Raw genomic sequence first — 24,365 nt, 5'->3', positions numbered from 1 at the left:
GAAGGGGCAGCTCAAGGCCTTGTCGCCACTGCTCATGCAGGGGGGAGCCCATGGCCCCACTGCCACTCCTCATGGCAGCGGGGGGGGTGTGCATGGCCCCACTGCCACTCCTCCAGGTGGGGGGCAGCCCGGGGCCCTGCCACTACTGCTCCTGGACCGGTGCCTGGGGCCACCGGAGCAGTAGCCAGTGCAGCTGGCCCCAGGACAACCCCAACTGTTCTAGTGGCCCTGGGGTCAGCCACACTAACCGCTGCAGCTGCGGAAGTTATGGAGGTCACAGAATCCGTGACCTCCATGAAAGACTCGCAGCCTTAATCATAATGCATTGTCTAACATGCTTTTTCAAGCCAATCATGATGTGTGGCAATAGAATGTACAGTAACATGGTGATGGGCCCATGGAAAGTGCACATAGGTAGTTGCATAGTTAAAGAAACGCTCAACTTGAATGTTTTTAAATTGACCGATAGATGCTCTGTTAGGATTTTTCCCAATCTATTTTTAAAAGAAAATTCTTTTTAAAAATGTGTGTACGTTTCTTGCTTCACTGTTGATATTTATAGAGTTCATTTCAGAAAGGGAGATACTAACTATACAGGGAGAAACATTGAAATTCACCAGACCCAAAGTGCTCAGGTGCACAAAGTAAACACACTGAAAAATAGAGTTCTTTGCCATCTTTTGGCTACAGTAATCCTATGTGTTACAAGTAACTATAGTAGATATAGCATTTTCAGATGATGACTTTTCAGTTGTGTCCCTTCAAAGTTCTGTGTTCTGTTACTGAATATGGCAAGAAGTAACGTTTAAGTGAAGTTGCACTTGCATTGTGGGTGCATAGGGGCAAAGAACTGAGGGCAGAATAAACACTTGCCTCGTACAGTTCTAGCACAATCCTGAAATGGTAACCCTAAGGCTTTTTAAAATAATCTTCACTAAAATGGAGCTAGGAAGATTGAAGATATTTTACAGTAATCATATGGCCCTGGAAGTTGTCAGATATTGGGGTGGAATGAGTTGTGATTGATAAAGGTTTGGTACACAACTTTTGTAATAACCATCAGTCTCTACTGATAGGAGCTCCAGGATGAAATAATGTGATTCTTGTAGGATATAAGTCTTAGACCTGGATGGCAGTGTGTGAGGAGGCTTTTTTAGTGCTTTGATAACCTGTAGAGAAGAAAGATGTCCCAGTAGTTATGATTAAGGTGTTAGTCTGGGATTCAGAAAACCCAGGTTCAGTTCTTTGCTCTGCCTAAAATTTCCTGTGATTTTAAGCAAGTCAGCTTCAGTTCTCCATCTGGAAATTGGGGATAATTATACATTCTATCCCCACAGGGGTACTGTGAGGATAAATACATTAAAAAGACTGAGACACTCAGTACTATGATATAAAAGCCATACGAGCATCTAAATTCTGACTTTAAAAACTAAACTCAAAATATGTGGCAGTGATGTTAATTTTTTTTAATAAGTAGTAGAACCTGAGAGTTACAAATACCTCAGGAATCGAGGTTGTTCATAACTCTGAAATGTTCGTAACTCTGAACAAAACATTATTCCGTCAAAAATTTACAACTGAGCATTGACTTAATACAGCTTTGAAATTTTACTATGCAGAAAAATGCTGCTTTTAACCATCTTAATTTAAATAAAACAAGGACAGAAACAGTTTCCGTACTTTGTCAAATCTTTTTATAAACTCCCTTTATTTTTTTAGTAGTTACATTTAACACAGTACTGTACTGTTTTTGCCTTTTTTTTTCTCTGCTGCTGTCTCTGTACTTCCAGTTCCAAATGAGGTGTGTGGTTGACAGATTACAGTTCGTAGCTCTGAGGTTCTGCTGTGTATCTGTTGGAGCAATGAGGTAGTAGTGGTGGCTATAGCTTATACCCTTTAATTTGCAAACAGATATACAGATATATTGTACACCATAATCATTAGGAACTTACTGGATCAAAGCCTAAAGTCCCATTTTCAAAAGTGATTTTTGCACGTAGGACCCTGAAGTCATTTTTGAAAAATTTTCCTGAAGTCATTGGTGCTAATCACTTGCTTAAGTGCTTAGCTGGATCATGGTCTTACTGAATGTACAGTTATACAAGAAAATGTATTTAGCACTTACAGTCTGTAAGTCTTATGATATATATGAAGGTTTTGGTAGTGTTTTTATTCTTAAACTGCAACAATGGAGGCATGTAAAAATTAAACACATGCCTAAGACAGTGCTGCCTTTCCAGTGACATAATTCAACATGTACAACAGTTCCCACTACTGATGAGAAAATAAAAATATCTCCATTACTTTTTATAAATAGTGGCAACATTCATGAATCTAGTTTAGAATTAAGGAAAACTCTTTTCTGTAATCTTGAGTAGGAAACCCCTCTAGCATTGTTACTAATGTGGTAGTTATCACATACTGCAGTCATTCTGAAGTGACCATCTAACTCAAGGAACTGCTTTTAATCTGTATTGCTCTGTTAATTGATACAAATTATTTATTTACAGCACATATGTGGTTATGGTTCACTTTCTTAAATAACACATACATGAGCACTAAGCTTTTGATGGAGCATTATAAGACACTAGAATATTGACACTTTTCACTTTCCAATGTTTTAGCACTACAAGGCTACAAAGTATGCTTCCAAACACTATGTTAATTATTGTCTCCCAAGTATTTTCCTAATTAAACAAATATTCTTTTCCCACTTCACCAAGTATTTCACCTCACCTTTTTAACCTCTCAGTTACACCTCCAAGTCCATCTACTCATGCACAGAACTCACATTTGCCATACAAAATGGATAATTATGTCTGCTCAAAATTTTGTTCTTTTCTGGTAGCTGGTTTACTCTTCATAAATTTTAGAGGTGGTGAGGTCGTCTGGTGACTGGTGTACTGTAAAAGCAGGGTAAGTGCTAGATTCTCAAATGGTGTAGCTCCATCAGATGACCTAGTGGTTTTTTTGTTTTTTGTTTTTTTTGGAGTCGGGGGGAATATTCCCACAGTTAAGGGTAGGAAACTACAAACTTCACTTTTCCTTATCTGAAAGTATGAGTGCTCTGTTAGGATCTAGAAATTTGACTAATTCCATGAGAAATAATTCCTGTCTGGAGACAAAGCATCAATTTTGTGACAGTTTTAACAGCGGTAATAGATTATCTGTTTTACAGTACTCCTAACATGATCTTTGGGGCCTTTCGGAACTTTTGTTTATAATTTTACCAGTTATCTCTATATAAGAATTAATAAATGAGCCTCGGAGTAGCCTTGTTTCTAGAGGAAGCTGGTAGTAAGACCAGCCCCATAAATTATCTGTTAATGACACTTGTGCAGTGCAGATGTTGCTGGTTATATATGAAAGACTTTGAGACTCTAATGCTCAAATCAATATGCACAACTGCTAGTGGAAGAAAGAACTTGAAACAATCGAAAACATAACTTGCAGTTATTGTATTGTTTGAGTATAGCTCTAAGGGGGCTATATACTTAGTGGATTAATTATGGGTAATTTTTAGGTATCTGGGGTAGTTTTCTTTAATTAAAATAAAATGTAACAATTTGGGCTAACATTGCTGTCTGGATTTATTTAAAATCAGTTTTCTTGTGTGCTTGGGACACTTTACCTTTCAAATACTTCACATTTTAATCTTTTTAAATGTTCATGGCATGTTTAGTTATGCATAAATACTTCCTACCTGTGCTAGGTTTTATCTGGTATTAACATAGCAAATACAACTTGGAACATTTAGTTAGTGGCCTGTTCTTGTGAAGTCCAACTGAATTGTAGGTCTTCAAATGAATGAGTATTACATAAATCCGCAACCAGTTTCACTGAAAACAAGGGCAGAAAATGCAGGAGATAGGTGGGAAATAGAGTAAAATCAGATATAATATTTAACTGTTTTTACATCCATAGAAAATATTTTTTCCTAATGGTATATCCAGAAGTTTGTATCAGCCAAAGACTTCATAAATTAAACTAAAACTGTAAGTTAACTCATTTTAAATGAATTTCCTATAATGATTTTCAGTAGTAGTGTATTCCTTTCTATTTATAGGTTTTTTTTTTAAAATCACTTGTCTTCTGAATAACTAAGCCCTGGCGTGATACGAATTAATGATTCTGTCTTTGTTATAAGTTTGACATTTAGGAAGTTGAAAATAAGATCCATATTTGTTTTTGAAGTGTCACCCTTAAGAATCCACTTAAAAGCCAAAGAAGAACAGCAATATGTGATCTGAATGTGTCGAGAAATTGCAATAGTAAGATGTAGACTGACATTCGTTAGTGAAGTAACTTCTAAATATTTTCCTTTTAAATTTAGACATTAAGATTTTTTAATCTAAAACAATGTATATATAGTAATTATTAAAATTTGATTCCCCATCTCTCTTACCATGTGGAATGTCTCTGCTACCAAGCCAGATCCTTGGAATTGTATTGCCTGTGCAATGACAAAACACAAATGGAAATAAATGAGTGAGAACACACACAGTGAACTAGGTCATGGAGCAAACCCACTTAAACTGGATATAAACTGTTGAAGTGAAATCAAGTTTCTAGTTCCTACTAAGTCATCATTTCTTTACAATTATAAGGGATTACCATTTGATTGCTATGAGCAGTTTCCACAGTACTTTCTCTGTTTTTAAAGAGTCACAGTCAACTTTAAAAAACCACGCTAACAGAATTTCTGCCTATGACTTCTATAACTGAACAATATCAAAAACATTTGTTTCAGTTTGTTTGCTTTGTGCATTTATTTAACATCACTATTTGTGCTGAGATCTTGGCTAGCAGGTAGCAACCTCTTTCAGGTCTTTCTTTTATAGTCCATTAAGAACATTGCAAGATCTTTGTTAATTTGGCATAGAATTGTAAATTTCATTTTAAAATAATATTAAGAAATGTATCTCTATTTTGTGTAAACTTGAATTTGTTTTTTAATAGAAAAATGTTTTCCTACTAATATCTGCTTATCCTACAGTTATCTGTGCCTGTATTTCTCCTGTCCCTAAATCCCAATTTCCTTTTAGACAGCCATTCATAACAAATTATTTTTACTGTGGAGCCTAGGGACTTAATCATAAATAAGTTGCTGGAAGAATCCTGTACTGAACAATTTAGAACCTCTACCCAGAGGACGCAACCTAGGGTGTCATTGCCAATACAAAACTAGGGAGGTTAAGCCTACTCTGTGGGGGATGCCTAACACGTAATCACTTGTTACATTCCTGTACTCTAGGATAGGTGATGGAAACCAAATTTTATTTTATTCTGAACCTATTTTAGTTCAAGTCAGTCTGAATCATAAGTTGTAATTTTGCAATCAGTGTTAATAATGTGTCTGTTTTGGAGGTGTCCAAGGACTCAGACAGGAACTCTCCATTGAGCTTCTTAAGCCTATTCTTTCTTCCAATCTGTTCTCCCTCTCCTCCTCTCCCCCCCCCCCATCTTGTGCCCTTATACTCCTGGGGAGATTTGCAAACCAGTTTCAGTCAATTTTTCCGTGTTGGAATAAGCTAGGTGCACAGACAAACCCCTCCATCCCATTGAAATGTGTTAGAATTTATACATACTTTAGTATTATAGCATTTTATATATATGAACATATAACTGTTGTGTGGGGCTTATAGAAGCTGGGATCGGAGCATATTTTCTTTGATAAAAATAGGGCGTGACGGTAAAAACAACATAATTTTTAAAAAATTGACAGCTGCTGCTGTAAATAGACTGAAAATTTGGAACAGAATAAATAATCATGTATTTATGCTTGAGACTTGTAAGCTCCTCTCGTCCATGTATTGAGACTTGTACATAATATAAATACTTCATTAGGAGTTTTATTTTTCAATTGAGTATTTATTGATCCTGATTTTAAATAATTTTATGGTTGTCAACGCCAGGTGCTGGAACTTCAGAAATGAAGCAGATTTACATGAGTGATTTGGTGAGCTTATATTGGCATCAGGTTATGATCACAGGTCACTTAAACTGTTTATCTTCTCTGAATAAGGTACCAGTCAATACTAACCACCACCATTAGAGATGCATGACTTGCATCATGTATTGGTAGCACTGTATGTGATAGTCACATGAAAAAGGTCACAAGGCTGGGGAAAGGATTATGATCATGCTTTAGACGTGAATTTCCTTGTAGGAATATTTTAGTTTTGATCACATTTTAAAGAAAAGGGAGAGTTTTGATATCCCTTTGTGCTTTAATAGATAGACGGACTCTGATGGTAAACAAGAAAAAAATACTAATCACAAAGAGCCTTCTGCATTAATAGACTTAAACAGGCTATTCTTTGTTAGACATTATCTTCAGTTGTATATTAGATTTTCAAAACAAATAATTATTGAGGGCTTTGTTTTTATTTTTGCAAAGACTCCAGCTTGAGTAGAATGTGATTGCCCGCCTCTTTTCATCTTTCCTTGTCCTCCATTCCCTTTATTGGCTCCATGCCTGCCTTTGCTGCCTGATCAAGACCTTGGATCTAATCTTCAAATTTAACAGGTCTTGACTACATTAGCGGGATTGGGCCAGATCATTAGTTGGTGTAAATCCATTTAAATCAATGGAGCTATGCTGATTTACCTCACCTGAGGATCTAGCCCACTCAGATACACTTGTGCTTTTCTAGCTCAAAGCAGATTACAAAGTCCAGAATGAAGCATGTGAGAGCCAGAGTTAAAGCTTTCTTGGTTAAAGGATCGCAACTGTGAAATGAGCTTCTCAGGGAAATCACAGTAACACAAAATGTGACCATACTGCAAGCCTTCCTCGTTGGAAAAAACCTTTCCACTTGTCATAAACAGATGGTTTAAGGGCTAATGTCTCTTTTACCTGTAAAGGGTTAAGAAGCTCAGTGAACCTGGCTGACACCTGACCAGAGAACCAATAGGGGGACAAGATACTTTCAAATCTTGGTGGAGGGAAGTCTTTGTTTGTGCTTTTTTGTTTTGTTCGCTGTTCGCTCTTGGAACTAAGAGGGACCAGACGTGCAACCAGGTCTTTCTCCAATCTTTCTGAACCAGTCTCTCATGTTCAAAATAGTAAGTACTAGCTAGAAAAGGCGGATTAGTCTTATGTTTGTTTTCTTAACTTGTGAATGTGATTTTGCTGGAAGGATTTTTACCTCTGTTTGCTGTAACTTTGAATCTCAGGCTGGGGGGGAGGGAGTCCCTCTAGGCTGTGTGAATCTGAATACCCTGTAAACATTTTCTATCCTGATTTTACAGAGATAATTTTTACTTTTTCTTTCTTTAATTAAAAGCTTTCTTTTTTAAGAACCGGATTGATTTTTTTCCTTGTTTAAGACCCAAGGCGTTTGGGTCTGAACTCGCCAGGGATTGGTGGGGGGAAAGGGGAGGGCGGAAGGTTAATTCCTCTCTGTTTTAAGATCCAAGGAGTTTGGATCAGTGTAGCCTCTCAGGGTAACCCAGGGAGGGGAAAGTCTGGGAGGGGGAAAGGAGGGGGCATGGTTTATTTCTCCTTGTTTTAAGACCCATGGGGTTTGGGTCTTGGGTTCCACAGGGAAGGTTTTGGGGGAACAGAAAGTGTGCCAAACACTATATTTTGGCTGGTGGCAGCGTTTTCAGATCTAAGCTAGGTATTAAGCTTAGAAGGGTCCATGCAGGTCCCCACTTTTGAACACTAAAGTTCATACTGGGGGAAAAATACCTTGACACCACTATACCCAGAATAACATTTATAACAACTTATTTCTTCCCATGACTGTGGCCCCTCAATTCTTCCCCAAAACGAATACTCCAAGCAGAGCTTTCTGTAAATGGAGAGGGCAGAAGAGCCAAAGAAGCCTGCCAGAGGCATCACTTTTGCCAGTATGTTAACCTGAGAAAGTGCTTGGGCATCATTATGGTGGACACCAATACAAAACCTTAAATAGATGAGTGTGTATATATAGGGCATTAATGACACTTTTAAATGATTCTATGAGTCAGAAAGTTGGCTATGTGAAAATTACCCATCTTATTGACAGATTTGATCTCTGTGGGTCAGATTCGTCCCAGTGCAGGGATGGGATCAGAAGACAGATTGTTCCTCCCTAAGGGTTGCTGGAGGTGATTCTGGGCATTTGACCAAATGACTTTAAAATTGATGAGTATTTGATTAAATGACAGAACATATCATTCTAGACAGGTGATGGAACAGTTGTTTTATAAAATTCCGACTACAATTTATTATGAAGTTCTTAATAAAATTTTATTAGAACCAAAATCTGGAATCCCATTCTAATGCAGAAGCATCTTCCTCACGCATTTCCTTCAAACCCTATGGCTGTAGGTAGACTGGCATTATGTCAAATTTTTTGCTTCTAAAGCTGGAGCCACTGGAAGCTCTCATGAGGTTGAATCTTCACCTTTCATGTCTGTGGGGCTGGGAGTGGGGATTTTTCAGGGATTTCTGTGCACATGTATGCTCTGCAGAAGGCCACCAGAAGAATATCTTCAGTGTTTGCTGCATTATGCTCTGGCCGGGCATGTCTTTATGTTCTGCAACTAGATGGTGGAAAACTCAACTGTCAGGACTCCTATTCGCCACACTCCTTCTATGGGCATGGAAGCTTTCAGCAGTACTTTTCCTTTCTTAGAACAAGGCAGAATAGAACTGGGACTTCTGTGTCAGTGCTATAAGGCTCATGACGAAGGTTTACCAGGACCTCCTGGCTAAATTATTCTGTGGGCACTATCAACTAAAATGATCACTGTGGTTGCATACAACTTTGTATCTGTGCTGGTGGGTGCCCCATGTATCCTCATAAATGACAGTGAAACATATCCTGTGATTTGAAGGTGCTATGGTATAGAGGTGCATTCATAAATATGTGCAATATAATTACTGTTTTTGTCATTTTTCATTATTTAAATGCAGATATTTTTCTTGAAACCTCATCACTGTATGGACAGTATAAAGACTTTGAATTTCTGCTATATATTAGTTTTCAAATAGCCTATAACAAAGTAGGCTCCACAAATATAAATACATGCATGAGCAGGGCTTTCATAGAAAATACTAGAGTGTGTGGGTGTTTGTGGGTGTTTTGTTTGTTTTTTCCTAATTTTATTGATTTAAAGCTTTTTTATCAAGGTAAGATTTACATACAGGTATAGAGATGGTTGCATTGGAAATATTTAAATAGCTTTTGTTTTTTTCATTTTAAGTGTTTTTCTTTTGTGTTTTTCATAGGAAACAGAGATGAAGGTACACATGCACTCAAAATTTTGCTTCATTTGTTTGCTGACATTTATCTTTCATCAATGCAACCATTGCCATGAAGATGGCCATGGCCCTAAAGAGAGCCATGTACACAACCATAATGACTGTCAGATCTCGGAGGCACCATGTCTCCAGAATGGAGGGGCAGAATCCTCACCAAGTAGACTTTCAGTGCTGGAAGCTGAAAATAAACAAAAATACTACATTGAAAAACTTTTTATCCATTATGGTCAAAATGGAAGATTGTCATTTTTTGGTCTTGAAAAACTGCTAACAAGCCTTGGTCTTGGAGAGTTAAAAGTAGTGGAGATTAATCATGAGGATATTGGCCATGATCATGTTTCGCACTTGGATGCTTTAGAAGTACAAGAAGGAAAGCATTCTCATTCTCATAACCATCCTCATTCTAGTAGCCACTCAGGTCCAGAAAACCAAACTGTGAATGGTATATCTACAAAGAGAAACTATAAATGTGACCCTGAAAAAGACACGATAGAGTCATCGGTGAAACCTACCATTAAGCGTGTTCGTGACAACAATCGCCGCCGCCACCACCACCACCACCATCATCATCATCATCACCTTGACCATAATGGTACTCATCATACTCATAATGATTCAGTCAGTCAGAGTGAACATGGAGAGCCAAGTCATGAACCTTCAACAGAGACAAACACTACCCAAGAACAACCTGAGAGAAAACTACAGACACGTAAGAACAGGCGAAAGGGAAAGAAATTCAGTGAGACATCAGTAGATACTGCACAAGATTTTGCTCAAGACCATGATCCAGGTGATCAACATAAGCACAATCATGTTAATAAACATGATCATGTAGACGATGCATCTCACTCACATGTACGCCATAATGACCAGGCCACCGGTCATAGACACCAAGATCCTACTCCTGGTAACGAGGATGGACATCGCCATACCAGCAAGCGTGAAGCGCCTCATAAACAGATTAGTGTAAGAAACATCTTTTCAACGCATAGTCACAAGGATCACAGTGAGGATGAACATCAACGTGAAGAGGTGAGTATAAACCAGAACTGGTATGCACACAATTATTATTGTGACACTGTAAGAAGAGTAGTACTTACAGACAAAACTAGTACTAATAAATGAGTATGACTGTTATACACAATCTAAGTAACAGTATAAAAGCACTAATAAGTTTACTACTACAGTTTTGGCTCAACTGCATGATTTTCCATCCCCCGTTTTGTCTTTACTCTTATCTCCTCTGTCTCCACATTTGAGATGCTTCAAATATCCTAAATCTTCATGCTAAGTATGTTACATTTCATATATTTAGAATTATTTTTTCTTATACAGGTTTCATAAATATCATTTTACATCTCCTCCTAAACCTCTTACATCTGTAATGATTTTCAAAGACCTTTTTGACATAGATGCTTTTCAGTCTCTCCTCAACATGTTCCCAATTTCAATCTTTATGGTCATAAACTATGGCAGATGAAGTGAAGTAAATGTATCACTAAATAAAGTCTAGCTTCTATACCAGGAGTTGGCAACCTATGACACGTGTGCCAAAGACGGCACGCGAGCCAATTTTTAATGGCACACTGCTGCCTGCCAGGATTCCAGCGTGCCATTAAAAATCCTGTCCAGCCTGGCCCACTCTCCTCTGCCCTCCACTCCCACTGCGGGGGCAGGGAGCAGAAGCATAGACATGCGCACGGGGTGGGCAAATGCCCCCACTCTCCCGGCGCGGCAAGCCGTGGGGTCCACACTCCCGGCCGGAGCATCCGGCTGAGCGGAACAAGCCACCGGCTCCTTCCCCCTTCCTTTGAGCCCTGCCGCAGTGCACACAGTGCTCTGGGGGCTGGGGCTGCGCACTCCTGTGGGACAGTGTTTGGCTCCGTGGGGAGGCAGACACACTCCCCGCTCAACCGGAGCCAGGCTGCCACGTGCACAGTGCTCTGAAGGGCGGGGCTGCGCACTCTGCTTGGACCCTCATGGTAAGGAGTCTGGGGCCAGGGGCGTTGGATAAGGGATGGGGGCAGTCGGGACAGGGAGCAGGGTGAGTTGCATAGAGGGTGGGATCCCGGGGGTGTGGTTAGGGGTAGGGGTCTCTGGAGGGGGCAGTCAGGGAGCAGGGGGGTTGGATGGGGTATGGGAGTCCCGGGGTCTGTCAGGGGGCGGGGGGGTGGATAGAGATCAGGGCAGTCGGGACAGGGAGCAAGGAGGGGCCTAGGGGGTGCAGTTAGGGTGGGGGAGTCTCTGGAGGGGGTGGTCAGGGGACAAGGAGCTAGGGGGGTGAATGAGTCAGGAGTTCTGGGGGTCCTGTCAGAAGGCAGGGGTGTGGAGAGGGGTTGGGGCAGGCAGAGAGCAGGGGGGTTGTATGGGTCGGAAGTTCTGGGGTCCTATCAGGGGGCAGGGAGCAGTTGGATAGGCATGGGAGCCCCAAGGGTCTGTCTGGGGGCAGGGGTGTGGATAAGGGTTGGGGCAGTCAGGGGACAGGTAGGGGGTAGAGTCCTGGGGGGGCAGTTGGGACAAGGAGCAGGAAGGCTTAGATATGGCGTGGGGTCCTGGGGGGGGCAGTTAGGGGCAGGGGTCCCAGGAGGGGGTAGTCAGGGACAAGGAGCAGGGGAGTTGGAGGTTCTGAGGGGGGCAGTCACTCTGCTCTGAACCCTTACCCCCTCCACAGACACCCAGCCCTCTGCCCTGAGCCCTGCCACCCCCCAGGCCCCTGCCCTGAGCCCTGTACCTCTCTCATACACACCCAGCCCTCTGCCCCGAGCCCTGCCCCCCTCCCGCCCAGGCCCCTGCCCTGAGGCCTGTACGGCCCTCATACACACCCAACTCTCTGCTTGACTCCTTCACACACACCCCCATGACCCTAGCCATGACTCTGGCACCCCCAAACATATCCAGCCCCTCTGCCCTGACACCTGCACCCCCTTCACATGCCTCCAGCCCTCTGCCCTGACTCTTGCGCCCCGCCCCCATACCCAGCCCCCCCATGCAGCCCCAACATCTCCACCTCCAGCCTGAGCACCAAACGGGAGCTGCTGCACCCCCCCCCCACATTCCCACCTACTCCCCTCGCATCAAATGGGAGATGCCCAGGTAAATGCCCCACTCCCAAACCTCCTGCCCCAACCCTGAGCCCCCTCCCTCATTCTAGCTCCTTCACCTCCAGCCCTGTCCTCAGTTTACTCCCATCCTCAGCTCAGTGCAGAGAGAGGAAGAGAAAGGGCCAGAACCAGGGAGAAAAGTAGGTACGCACTGTATGTGGGCAGGGCCGGGACCCTAGGACTGGCAGCGGGCTGAGCGGATCCGGCAGCCAGGATCCCGGCTGGCAGGAGCCGGTGGCCGGGACCCCTGAGCGGCAGTGGGCTGAGCGGCTCAGTCCGCTGCCGGTCTGGGATCCTGGCCGCCGGCCTCACACAGCCCGCTGCTGGTCTGGGGTTCTGGCTGCCGGACCCTTGCCAGCTGGGGTCCTGGCCGTAGGCCCCGCTCAGCCCGCTGCCAGCCTAGGTGAACAGAACGCCAGACCAGCAGCGGGCTGAGCAGGCCGGCAGCATAAGATCAACATTTTAATTTCATTTTAAATGAAGCTTCTTAAACATTTTGAAAACCTTGTTCATTTTACAGTATAACACTAGTTTAGTTATATAGTATATAGACTTAAAGAGAGAGACCTTCTAAAAAACAGTATTACTGGCACGCAAAACCTTAAATTAGAGTGAATAAATGAAGACTCGGCACACCACTTCTGAAAGGTTGCCGACCCCTGTTCTATACTATATAGTGTATAGTTGTCTCTTCATACTCCTTCCCATTTTCATTTTTGCTTCTTTACCTCTCTCCAAAGGCCCTTAACTATTCATTCCCATTAATCCTTGATGTTAATCTTTCTCCTTTAACTCGCAAAAAAAGTTTTATTGATTTAAAGTACTAAACAGAACAATGCAATATGGACTGCATAATCAATTTTAGGATTACATTTAAAGTGAAAACACCAAACATGCAGCGGGGAGTTGAGAAATGATGGGATTCTTATTTCAGGGTTATGCTCTCTCTTCCCTATGGCAGGCATTGTTTGTACTGCTGCTTTTCATTGATCTTCCCATGTAATTGAAAAATGACATTTTATTTTCAGTGACATTAAATACTGCTGAACATCGGAGGCTGTATATTACGTATAGTTTCATAGCCTCTTCCCCCCCCCCCCCCCCGGTTTAGTATACGTCTGTGTTTCAAAGGTGATGTGGTGTTGGTCAACATTTCTCCCTTTTCTGTGCAAACCTTCAGAATGAATTTCTAAGCAGCAAACAAACTCTTTAATTTTCTACAGCTGCATATTCTTTAGTGAAATCACTACTACATATTTAATTTGTTGCTTAAATTGCTTTCAGTGTTTAAATGTCACTCAACTACTGTGGTACTATGGTCTTGGAACCAACTCCCCAATATCTCCTGACTTGTTTACGTACCTGTGCCCTGCATTGCTGTATCAGATTGACAGAAGACTTTGTATTGAGCATTACGATAATTTGCTGGTTGAAGACTTGAAGAAAGATAAAAGTGAAGCAGCTACGAATAAGGATAAAATAGGTGCATCAGGTAAGATAGTATCCATATGCTCTTAGAGAATGTTATGACTCTGTTATTTATTTGATTTGTATTATCATAGTGCCTGCAAGCCCCGGTCATGGACCAGGACCCCACTGTGCTAAGTGCTATACAAACTCAGAAAAAAGATAAATCCGTACATAGGGAATTCAGTGTTTTTTTTGTTTTTTTTAATTAGTGTTTCATTTTATTTGAATATCAATTCATATGACTTAATTATCACAGTAAAAGAATGGTTGAAACTTGACAAGTGATCTTGTTTTGTAAATTAAAATTGAGATAAATACACTCTCAGACTTAGGGGAAGTAGCAGTTGAGAGGAAATGTGGCTGGAGTGCAGCTGTGTTCTCCTGCTGCCATGATAAAACCTCTCTCCCCCTCCCCCCCCCAATATACCCTCATATCGGGGCACGAGAGTGTCTAGGGTACATGTGCAGTCCGGTGAACACTGCTGATGGGAAAATCTCTGATCAGTAGCGTACAGGCGTATGCACACCCTGATGTGGTGCACACATAGGGGGACACATCTCAAAGAACTCGAGGTACTGTACAAGGAAAGTAACCTCTCCTTCCACTTCAGTTCTAGCATTGATCTTATTTTGCAAAATCGACAATTTTGATGTAGCAAGCTGAGAGAATTTAATTGATGGTTTCTGGTTACAGTTTACACTTCTGTGATTTAATATCATTTCATAGTATCAAAATAAAATGTTTTTCATTTCATTTCACTGCTGATGTTTTTGTAATACATGTTGGAGAATTCCCCAATGAGATTCCTCAAAGGCATTTTTTTTAAATTCTTCACTTTACCTTGAGAAAAAAACAATATAGGCTTTTCTTCCCTTTTTTTGAAGGTAAGCTAAGTATCCCTTTTCTAATGGTTTTTAAACTTAAAAATACTTTAAAGTTGTAATCTGTTGTTTTGATGTCCTAACAAGGATTGTCTTTTTAATTAGGGTTTACTGTGGCCATTACCCATATAGTCTAATGGAACTGTAGTATTTCCAGTAGGCATAATTATCATCTTAAAAAAAATTGAGGGAAATTGCCTTTGTTTTGAAAATAAAGATATTGTCAGTCACAAGGTCTGGGCTACAGATATGCCAGATCTCACAAATTGAACATGAGAGTTGCAATTTCTGTGTAAAATTAATCCTCACTCATGATCTTGCGATAGAAGTCTCAAATGTCAGAATTAAATCCTAACATTTGAGAATGAGGCTTAATTTTACTTAGAAGTACTGTCAGCCGCCCAGAATATGGTAGCCATTTTATTAGTCACCTGTACACAGAATCTGAGAGTCCTTAGGTTGGCGCAGAGAGGCAAAAGTTAAGCTGTAGTCCATCCTGGCCAAGCCAGTCCCATGGTGACCTAGCCAACCTGTAATGGATTCCATTCCTGGCTCTGTCCCTCCCTGTCTCTCCCTTCGTTATCTCCGGTCTGTGTCACTGAGTTCCTCCAAAAGGACTACCCTTCTTCCAGTCACCTGATGCCTTGTTCTCCAGCTCAGTTTGCATGTCCCACTTGCTGGAGTTTCCTCTTTTTAGGTGTTCATTGTTCAGTCCTTGGGGCTTCCGTTTGTCATGCTGGACTCAGTTGATTTGGGTTGGTTTCAGCCAGTTACTTAATGATTCTATTCATTCTGTCCAGACACCAACACACCTACTGTCTTCTGTGCTGTTCCAGGGGCAGTGTTAATGCTTTTGCACTCACGTGGTAGCAATGCACAGGGAAACTGAGGCATGTTTAGGATTATAAAAAATATTACAGATTATTCCCACTTTTTCACAGTTACTGGTAGTGAATATTGGTTAGTTGATTGCAGGTGCTTATTAGAATGGTAAAAAAAAAATCAAGCTTGTATTAATTATGTCCTGATAGATGTTAATAATTGTTGGGAAGGGTGCCCTTCTAGTCATTATTTTTAATGACTGCAGCATCATTAAGAAAGGTTAACTTGTTCTATATAAATCTCCCATAGTGACACAGCTACTACCTCATTAACTTTGTTCAAAGATTGCTATAAACCAAATGTGCTATATGGTGGGTATGGTAGCAGATTGTTTGTTTCACAAGGTAGGCTCATTTTAGTCAGAGTTGACCCTAGCTTAATTATCAGGAGGGTTTGTGAAAAAGCCGCTGAGCATTTTCTACCAATTAAAATGTTGAAACAGTGTGGAAAACTGTCATCTTATACATGCTTTGAGCCAAGCAAATTACAAAGCTTCCATAAATGAGCGCTTCTTTTTGAAAGAAAGTATTTTCTATTTCAATAATAAGAAAGAGAGCTGATGAATAACTAAGCTTGAAGACCTTTACCATTTTGAGTGACCTAATTTGCAAAATAAGTGAAGCTCATTGCAAACATTTAGCACTTCTTATGGCATCTGATATCTTGAATGCAAATAAAACATTTTGCCAGTTGAATGTAATGGTCTGTGAATTGCTGGTTTGCAGTTGTCTGAAAACAAACTCCTTTGTCATTTGTAAAACCGTTTGGGCTTGAGGCAGGGCAGCTTGATTAGATAATGATGTGAAGCTTTCTGTTTGTCTTCTGTTTGTCTTCTGTTGTCTCATTCAGGGTATGTCTACATCTACAATTTTGCAGCGCTGGTTGTTACAGCTGTATAGGGCCAGCGCTGCAGAGTGGCCACACTTACAGCAACCAGCGCTGCAAGTGGTGTTAGATGTGGCCACACTGTAGCGCTGTTGGGCGGCTTCAAGGGGGGTTCGGGGAACGCGAGAGCAAACCGCAGGGAAGGAAACCTGCTTGCTCGGGGGTTCGGGGAACGCGAGAGCAAACCGCAGGGAAGGAGACCTGCTTGCACGGGGGTTCGGGGAACGCGAGAGCAAACCGGGGAAGGAGACCTGCTTCCCCGCGGTTTGCTCTCGCGTTCCTCGAACCCCCCTGCAAACCGCAGGGAAAGAAAACCTGCTTGCTCGGGGGTTCGGGGAAAGCGAGAGCAAACTGCAGGGAAGGAGACCTGCTTGCTCGGGGGTTCGGGGAACGCGAGAGCAAACCGCAGGGAAGGAGACCTGCTTGCTCGGGGGTTCGGGGAACGCGAGAGCAAACCGCAGGGAAGGAGACCTGCTTCCCCGCGGTTTGCTCTTGCGTTCTTCGAACCCCCCTGCAAACCGCAGGGAAGGAGACCTGCTTCCCCGCGGTTTGCTCTCGCGTTCTTCGAACCCCCCTGCAAACCGCAGGGAAAGAGAACCTGCTTGCTCGGGGGTTCGGGGAACGCGAGAGCAAACCGCAGGGAAAGAAAACCTGCTTGCTCGGGGGTTCGGGGAACGCGAGAGCAAACCACAGGGAAGGAGACCTGCTTGCACGGGGGTTCGGGGAACGCGAGAGCAAACCGGGGAAGGAGACCTGCTTCCCCGCGGTTTGCTCTCGCGGTCCCCCAACCCCCCTGCAAACCGCGGGGAAGGAGACCTGCTTGCTCGGGGGTTCGGGGAACGCGAGAGCAAACCGCAGGGAAGGAGACCTGCTTGCTCGGGGCTTCGGGGAACACGAGAGCAAACCGCAGGGAAGGAGACCTGCTTGCACGGGGGTTCGGGGAACGCGAGAGCAAACCGGGGAAGGAGACCTGCTTCCCCGCGGTTTGCTCTCGCGTTCCCCAAACCCCCCTGCAAACCACAGGGAAAGAAAACCTGCTTGCTCGGGGGTTCGGGGAACGCGAGAGCAAACCGCAGGGAAGGAGACCTGCTTGCTTGGGGGTTCGAGGAACGCGAGAGCAAACCGCAGGGAAGGAGACCTGCTTGCTCGGGGGTTCGAGGAACGCGAGAGCAAACCGCAGGGAAGGAGACCTGCTTGCTCGGGGGTTCGGGGAACGCGAGAGCAAACCGGGGAAGGAGACCTGCTTGATTACCAGAGAGGCTTCCTCAGGTATGCTGGGATACCTGCTTATTCCACGGAGGTCAAGAAAAGCGCTGGTAAGTGTCTACACTTGATTACCAGCGTTGGATCACCAGCGCTGGATCCTCTACACCCGAGACAAAACGGGAGTACGGCCAGCGCTGCAAACAGGGAGTTGCAGCGCTGGTAATGCCCTGCAGATGTGTACACCTCCTAAGTTGCAGCGCTGTAACCCCCTCACCAGCGCTGCAACTTTGTGATGTAGACAAGCCCTCAGTGTGGTGAGAGTGAGACTAGCACTAGGAGTATGTCTTAGGGTATGGCTACACTTACATTTGTGCAGCGCTGGGAGTTACAGTTGTGTTCGTACAGCTGTGTAGGGACAGCGCTGCAGTGTGGCCACACTGACAGCTACCAACGCTGCAGTGTGGCCACACTGACAGCTACCAACGCTGCAGTGTGGCCACACTGACAGCTACCAACGCTGCAGTGTGGCCACATTTGCAGCATTTGCAGCGCTGTTGGGAGTGGTGCATTGTGGGCAGCTATCCCACAGAGCACCTCGTCCCATTTTGGCGCTGTGGGTTGTGGGAAGGGGATGGAAGGGTGCGGGTCATTCCGCTTCCTGTCCCAATGCCCCGTGGTGCATTGCTACACATCCCAGCAGTTTGGCGCCATTGTGAGTCTGCAGCTCGATTTCTGTTAGAAATGGAGCCCGAGCTGCTGAGGACCTTGCTGATGAATCTTGCCAGCACATCACGTTTGGCAGTTGAGCTATTCCTTCAGCTGCAAAGTGACAGTGCGGAGTCAGACGATGATATTGATTCACCTGACGCGCAAGACACTAAATTGCTTGTGGCAGTAACGGACATGCTCAGCACCGTGGAACGCCGCCTTTGGGCTCGGGAAACAAGCACTGAGTGGTGGGATCACATCATCCTGCAAGTCTGGGATGACGAGCAGTGGCTGCAGAACTTTTTCGGATGAGAAAAGCCACTTTCATGGGACTGTGTGAGGAGCTCGCCCCCACCCTGCGGCGCAAGGACACGAGATTGAGAGCTGCCCTGCCAGTGGAGAAGCGGGTGGCTGTTGCAATCTGGAAGATGGCAACTCCAGACAGCTACCGATCGGTCGTGAACCAGTTTGGAGTGGGAAAGTCGACCGTTGGAATAGTGTTGATGCAAGTTTGCAGGGCCATTAATCGCATCCTGCTAAGAAGAACCGTGACTCTGGGGAACGTGCAGGACATTGTGGATGGCTTTACACAAATGGGTTTTCCTAACTGTGGAGGGGCGATAGATGGGACGCATATTCCTATTCTGGCACCACCCCACCTGACATCTGAGTACATTAATCAGAAGAGGTATTGCTCTGTGGTTCTCCAAGCGCTTGTGGATCACCGTGGGCATTTCACTGACATTTACACAGGATGGCCTGAAAAGGTGCATGATGCACGCATCTTTCTGAACAGTGCCCTGTTCAGGAAGCTGCAGGCCGGGACTTCTTTCCCAGACTGCAAGATCACAGTAGAGGACGTCAAAATGCCCATTGTGATCCTTGGAGACCCTGCTTACCCCTTAATGCCGTGGCTCATGAAACCGTATACAGGGAAGCTTGACAGGAGCAAGGACCGGTTCAACTACACGCTGAGCCGGTGCAGAATGACTGTGGAGTGTGCTTTCGGCCATTTAAAGGGACGCTGGAGGTGTCTTTATGGGAAGATAGACTTGGGGGAAAGCAGCATTCCCGTTGTTATATCCGTGTGCTGTATCCTCCATAATATTTGTGAAGAGAAGGGTGAAACATTCAGTAAAGAATGGACCTCCGAGGTTCAACATCTAGAGGCTGAATTTGCACAGCCAGAGAGCAGGGCTACTTGAGAGGCCCAGCACAGGGCTTCCAGGATTAGGGATGCCTTAAGGGAGCAATTTGAGGCTGAAAGCCAACAGTAATGTTTGGTGCCTTGCACGGGTATGAAATGCAGTGGTTACAATGATTTGCAGTGCCTGTTTTTCCCTTGGGGTACAGTATTTTTCACTTTCTGCAATAATAAAAAATGTTTTAAAAGCCAAGAAATCATTTATTCAAAATACAGTATATAAAAGGGCAGGTGGGGGTAGGGTGCTGAACTGTACATTCAGAGGTTTGAATATGTCCTGCCTGGATTGCTGTGCAATGCCTGCTGCACTTCAGGATTAATATGCTGCATGGTGATGGGGGTTGAGTGCATAGGGTAAGGGTCGTAGTTCTCAGGGCTGGTAGGTGAACGTACAGGTGTTGGGGGCAGCTGGTGGTGATAAGAACCAGGCTGCTGGAGAAAGGGGTTTTGAGCAAACACTGGGGCACAAGGGAGAGAGCTTTGGGAGGGGGGTGGGTTAGCACAGTACTGATCTGCCTGCATGGCTACGAGAGACTGCATACAGTCCGTTTGGTGCACCAGGAGGCTTATCAGCTGCTTTGTGCTTTTCTTGGTAGCCAATTCCTTTCTCCTGCTTTGTGTTTCCCTCCACTGATGCATTTTCTCTCTCCAGTCCTGCAGCCTCTTATTCTCTCTGGCATATGATTCATAACTGCTTTCACCAAATCTTCTTTTCTTTTCCTTGGTTTACGCCTCAAGTTCTGTAGTCTTTCAGCAGATAGGATTCAAGGACACTTAAAAAAAACAGAAATAGAAACATTTAATACAGAGGCTGCATTGTATATTATCACAGCGAAGGAGTTTGTATACTATCTGTAGCATCATTTACACATAGCAAACATAGCACAGTGAGGCCACAGCAGCAAAGACATGGTGAGTAATTGGGTGAGTGTTTCTGCCGTGACTCACCTGGGAAGGGGAGCTGCTTGAGTCTGGGCTCACTGGGGTTTCTGTCCATTGGTCTGGTAATTGTGCAGAACATTTCCTTCTCTCCCTATACTCCTAGTCCTGTCTTTCCATCTTCATTCCCTCCCTAAAATGTAATCAAGTGTAGTCTGCTTTTAGTTAAAAGATGAATTCAGGAGTGGCTGGGATTCCTCTCAATTTGAACAAATTGAAACAAAAATATATCAGTTATTCTGGGGGATGACCTATAGGTGAGGAGAGGGGGAAGGGAGTCAAAGGATATAATTCCCTTAAAAGCAAATTTCCATTTCAGCAATTTAATAACCCCATTTTCTTCCTTTTTTTATTTTTATTTTTTTAGTACTTTTGTCTTATGTACATCTTGAAGCTTTCCTGGCATCTTTATTGCTGGCAAACAGCTTTTAATTTTGGGAGTGGGATTAGAGTTAACTTTTAAATTTTCTCCCTCAAAGGCTGGGCCTTGTTTCTTTTTCATAGCTGAAAATTATATATATAAAAATAGTGTGTCAGATAAGGAGCAACCATCACGTGGCAGAGGAGGTGTCTCTCTATTCCACACAAATCTTGGATAAAAATCTTGTTAAAATTAGTGGCAGGTAGGAAATGTCCATAAAACATAGCCTCATTTCTTCTAGCTTACTATCTTTCTGCTCCTCTGTGTTTTTATATGTTTAATTAATGGACTAGAGAACCAAGCTTTTGCAACTCTGCATTAGGAAGAATAACTGAAGTCTAGTGCTCTCCTAGCAAATTGGCTTCTTTAATGCCCTCTAGCATGTTTTATTGTTGAAATAAACCTTTGAACACTGTTTACCTGTGTAACTAAAGATAAAGGGAATAAATACAAGATTTTATTTCTTTCCATGTTAAAATATTGCAGTAAAATAGATTATCAAATTCTCACTACTTTTGTACATGTAAAAAGTCTCTAGTCCACAAAGTATTAACTGCTTGCTAAACAAATCAGGGGCTAAATTCTGATTTCTTGCCCCAATATAATCTACAGTTCTTGGGGTGAGAATAGAATTTGGCCCTAAAACTTTCTCAGAGAAGTGAAAACATTGTTTAAAAGGTTTTAATAGACAAATTATAAAAGCCCTGAAAACTTGAGTTTGTAATGAGAAATAGTGATAGATGCTTAACTATAATGGTTCTGTATGGGCTTACATCTTACATTTTTAAGCATTTTGGACGTTTATAAAGGCACAATTTAGGTTGACAGATCACTTTCTTATCAGTTAATAGAATGTCATTCATCACTTACAGGAGTTGTCTTCATGTTCTGTTGATAAACCATTCTGTATTAATTTTTTCCCTCCTACAGCCTGGCTTTGTGGTATCATTTCTATCACTGTCATTAGCCTGCTCTCCTTGCTAGGTGTGATCTTGATACCCATCATTAACCAAGGGTGCTTCAGATTCCTTCTAACCTTCCTGGTTGCTCTTGCTGTTGGAACACTGAGTGGAGATGCACTACTCCATCTGTTGCCACATGTAAGTACCACTCCCACACACGTTTTAAAATTCCTAGAGGACTATTCACTATTAACATCAACACTGATTATTTGTTATGCTCATTGGTTGGGCTGTAGATTGGGACTGTAAAGGAAATTTTAAAGCAGCATTTTGTTAAGTTAATTTGACCTCTGTGTGTTTCTTTAAAAAACATGGGAGTGTTAAAACTACTGAAGTATCAAGAGTATGCTGAATTTTTCAATACGCATGATAAATGTTGTAGACCTTCTATTTTTGTTTCTTCTTGAAACTTCTGGTTTCCGAAATTTTGGAAAGGTACTTTGGGAGGATTCTGGTTTGAAAACTCATGAGGGTGGGTCACAAGTTACCAGTTCCCAACTGAATATTTTTTGTATGTGCTTTTAGTAACAAGGATGTAAACCTGGTTTTGGATCTTTTTTGTTATGAACTGTGCCCTGTCCTTATTTTGTTTGGGTTTATATGTTGCAGAAAATCTAATTCCTCAGGAGTGTTACCAGGAAATTGCTCATAAATCCAAGGAAAATGCAGTTTTAATGAGTTGCAGGATATTGACATTTATTTGAAAGGAGAAAACAGAGAGAATGTATTCTATTAATTTCTTTGGCCCTGGACTATAAAGTTCACATATTGTTTACTTTGCATAATCCATGATATACATGTTCTAGGGATGTATGTGTTGCTAAGAGTTTTTGGAAGTGTGTTTTGGGTTAGAGCTAAAGTTGTTGGATTGTTGTTGCTGCTAATGATGCAGGAACTGTAAGGATAATCGACTCTTGTATGTTAACTGGTTATTTTAAGCTTAGGCCTGGGCTACACTGGTGCTTTACAGCGCTGCAACTTTCTCGCTCAGGAGTGTGTGAAAAAACACACCCCTGAGCGCAGCAAGTTACAGCGCTGTAAAGCGCCAGTGTAAACAGTGCCCCAGCGCTGGGAGCACAGCTCCCAGCGCTGTAAGCTAGTCCCCACGGGGAGGTGGAGTACCTGCAGCGCTGGGAGAGCTCTTTCCCAGCGCTGGTGCCGCGACCACACTCGCACTTCAAAGCACTGCCGAGAGAGCACTCCCGCGGCAGCGCTTTGAAGTTGTAAGTGTAGCCATGCCCTTAGTTAATGAGCAGGGCCAGATTTACAGTTAGTTTGCTTCATACCTGAATGGTACAAAGGAGCTGAAGTCTGTCCTTCTAACTGCCTTGCTGAAACCTCTCTAGGGGAATGTTTCTATTGGTAGCCATTGAAGGCAGGTCTTTCAATGAAACAGTTACTATATTTGATGGACCTTTTCTGAAGGAAAGAGACTTTTTTTTTTAATGGGTTTTTGGTAGTATTTTTTTTTTTTTTTAGCAGCACAACATCATGCGTCATATGGACCTGAAGTCACTTCAGTTTACTGAAATTGCAAATTCACACTGTGCTTTTTCCCTCCCCCCCCCCAATAGTCGCAAGGAGGCCATAACCACAGTCACCATGAGGACCACGGTCATATTCACGAGCACAGACATTCTCATGGACATTCCCATGGGCATGGAACAGGAAATGAAAGCTTTCTGGAAAAATATGATGCAGTATTGAAAGGGCTCGTAGCTCTTGCCGGCATTTATCTTTTGTTCATCATTGAACACTGTATAAGAATGTTTAAGCACTACAACAAACAAAAGGTATGTGCCACATTTTCTCATTCTCCATGCCGTCATTTAAGATAATACTTGGTCAAAATGCATCCTATAAAAAAGCCAGAGATTTTCTTAGAAAGATAAATTCTTAAATACTCTACTTGGAAAGCGCTCTGAATGGTGCAGTTTGAATATTTTGTAAAAACTATTAGCTGTTACTCACCTATTTTCATTCTATTGATAGCATGTGAAAAACTTGACTGGACCCTTTACTATAAGGGATTGCTTTTCCAGCTGTAAATGACTCTGTTCTCGTCCACAAGATTTGGATATCTTGAATTGTCTCCTGCACATAACAGTCATAATAGACTAGCACTAGCCAAGATGATGGCTGAGGAGTGCTTAAGCAAATAAGGATCACAGCATATTGTTCCAGAATCGGGTGATCTGCTTGCGAAAATGTGAACTGAAGTATATGGAACATTCAGATACTACAGTAATAGGGGTCAGATCTGTACCTAGGTAAATAGGCTGACTTAAGTGACAGGCTGTCTTATTTTAAGAAGAGATATTACTGACACATTCAGCTGAGGGAGCTGTACTCCTTGTAGTGTATTCAGTTAATCTGGTAGTGCCTTGTCTGACTATAACGTGGTGGTGTACAAAATTATGAATCCATTTGCAAGGCTTCTGAATCATCA

At 42.8% G+C, this 24,365-nt stretch overlaps 1 protein-coding gene across 5 annotated transcripts in view; it reads left to right on the top strand.

Moving 5' to 3' along the window:
- Positions 1-24,365, top strand: part of SLC39A10 (solute carrier family 39 member 10) — a 63,270-nt gene that overhangs the window by 14,155 nt on the left and 24,750 nt on the right. For 3 of the 5 annotated variants that reach the window (XM_050969499.1, XM_050969500.1, XM_050969503.1), the window contains exons 2-5: positions 9,224-10,288; positions 13,642-13,849; positions 21,885-22,054; positions 23,491-23,709. In XM_050969499.1, the coding sequence (XP_050825456.1) occupies positions 9,224-10,288; positions 13,642-13,849; positions 21,885-22,054; positions 23,491-23,709 (1,662 nt within the window). Of the gene's footprint in view, positions 1-6,773; positions 7,069-9,223; positions 10,289-13,641; positions 13,850-21,884; positions 22,055-23,490; positions 23,710-24,365 lie in introns of those variants that run through there. The other 2 variants (XM_050969502.1, XM_050969501.1) reach the window with 2 other exon arrangements.

The sequence above is a fragment of the Gopherus flavomarginatus genome, chromosome 10 (assembly GCF_025201925.1).
Source record: "Gopherus flavomarginatus isolate rGopFla2 chromosome 10, rGopFla2.mat.asm, whole genome shotgun sequence".
Lineage (NCBI taxonomy): Eukaryota > Metazoa > Chordata > Testudines > Testudinidae > Gopherus > Gopherus flavomarginatus.
The sequence above is the reverse complement of the archived record's forward strand: the minus strand, read 5'-3'. Positions and strand labels throughout refer to the sequence as shown.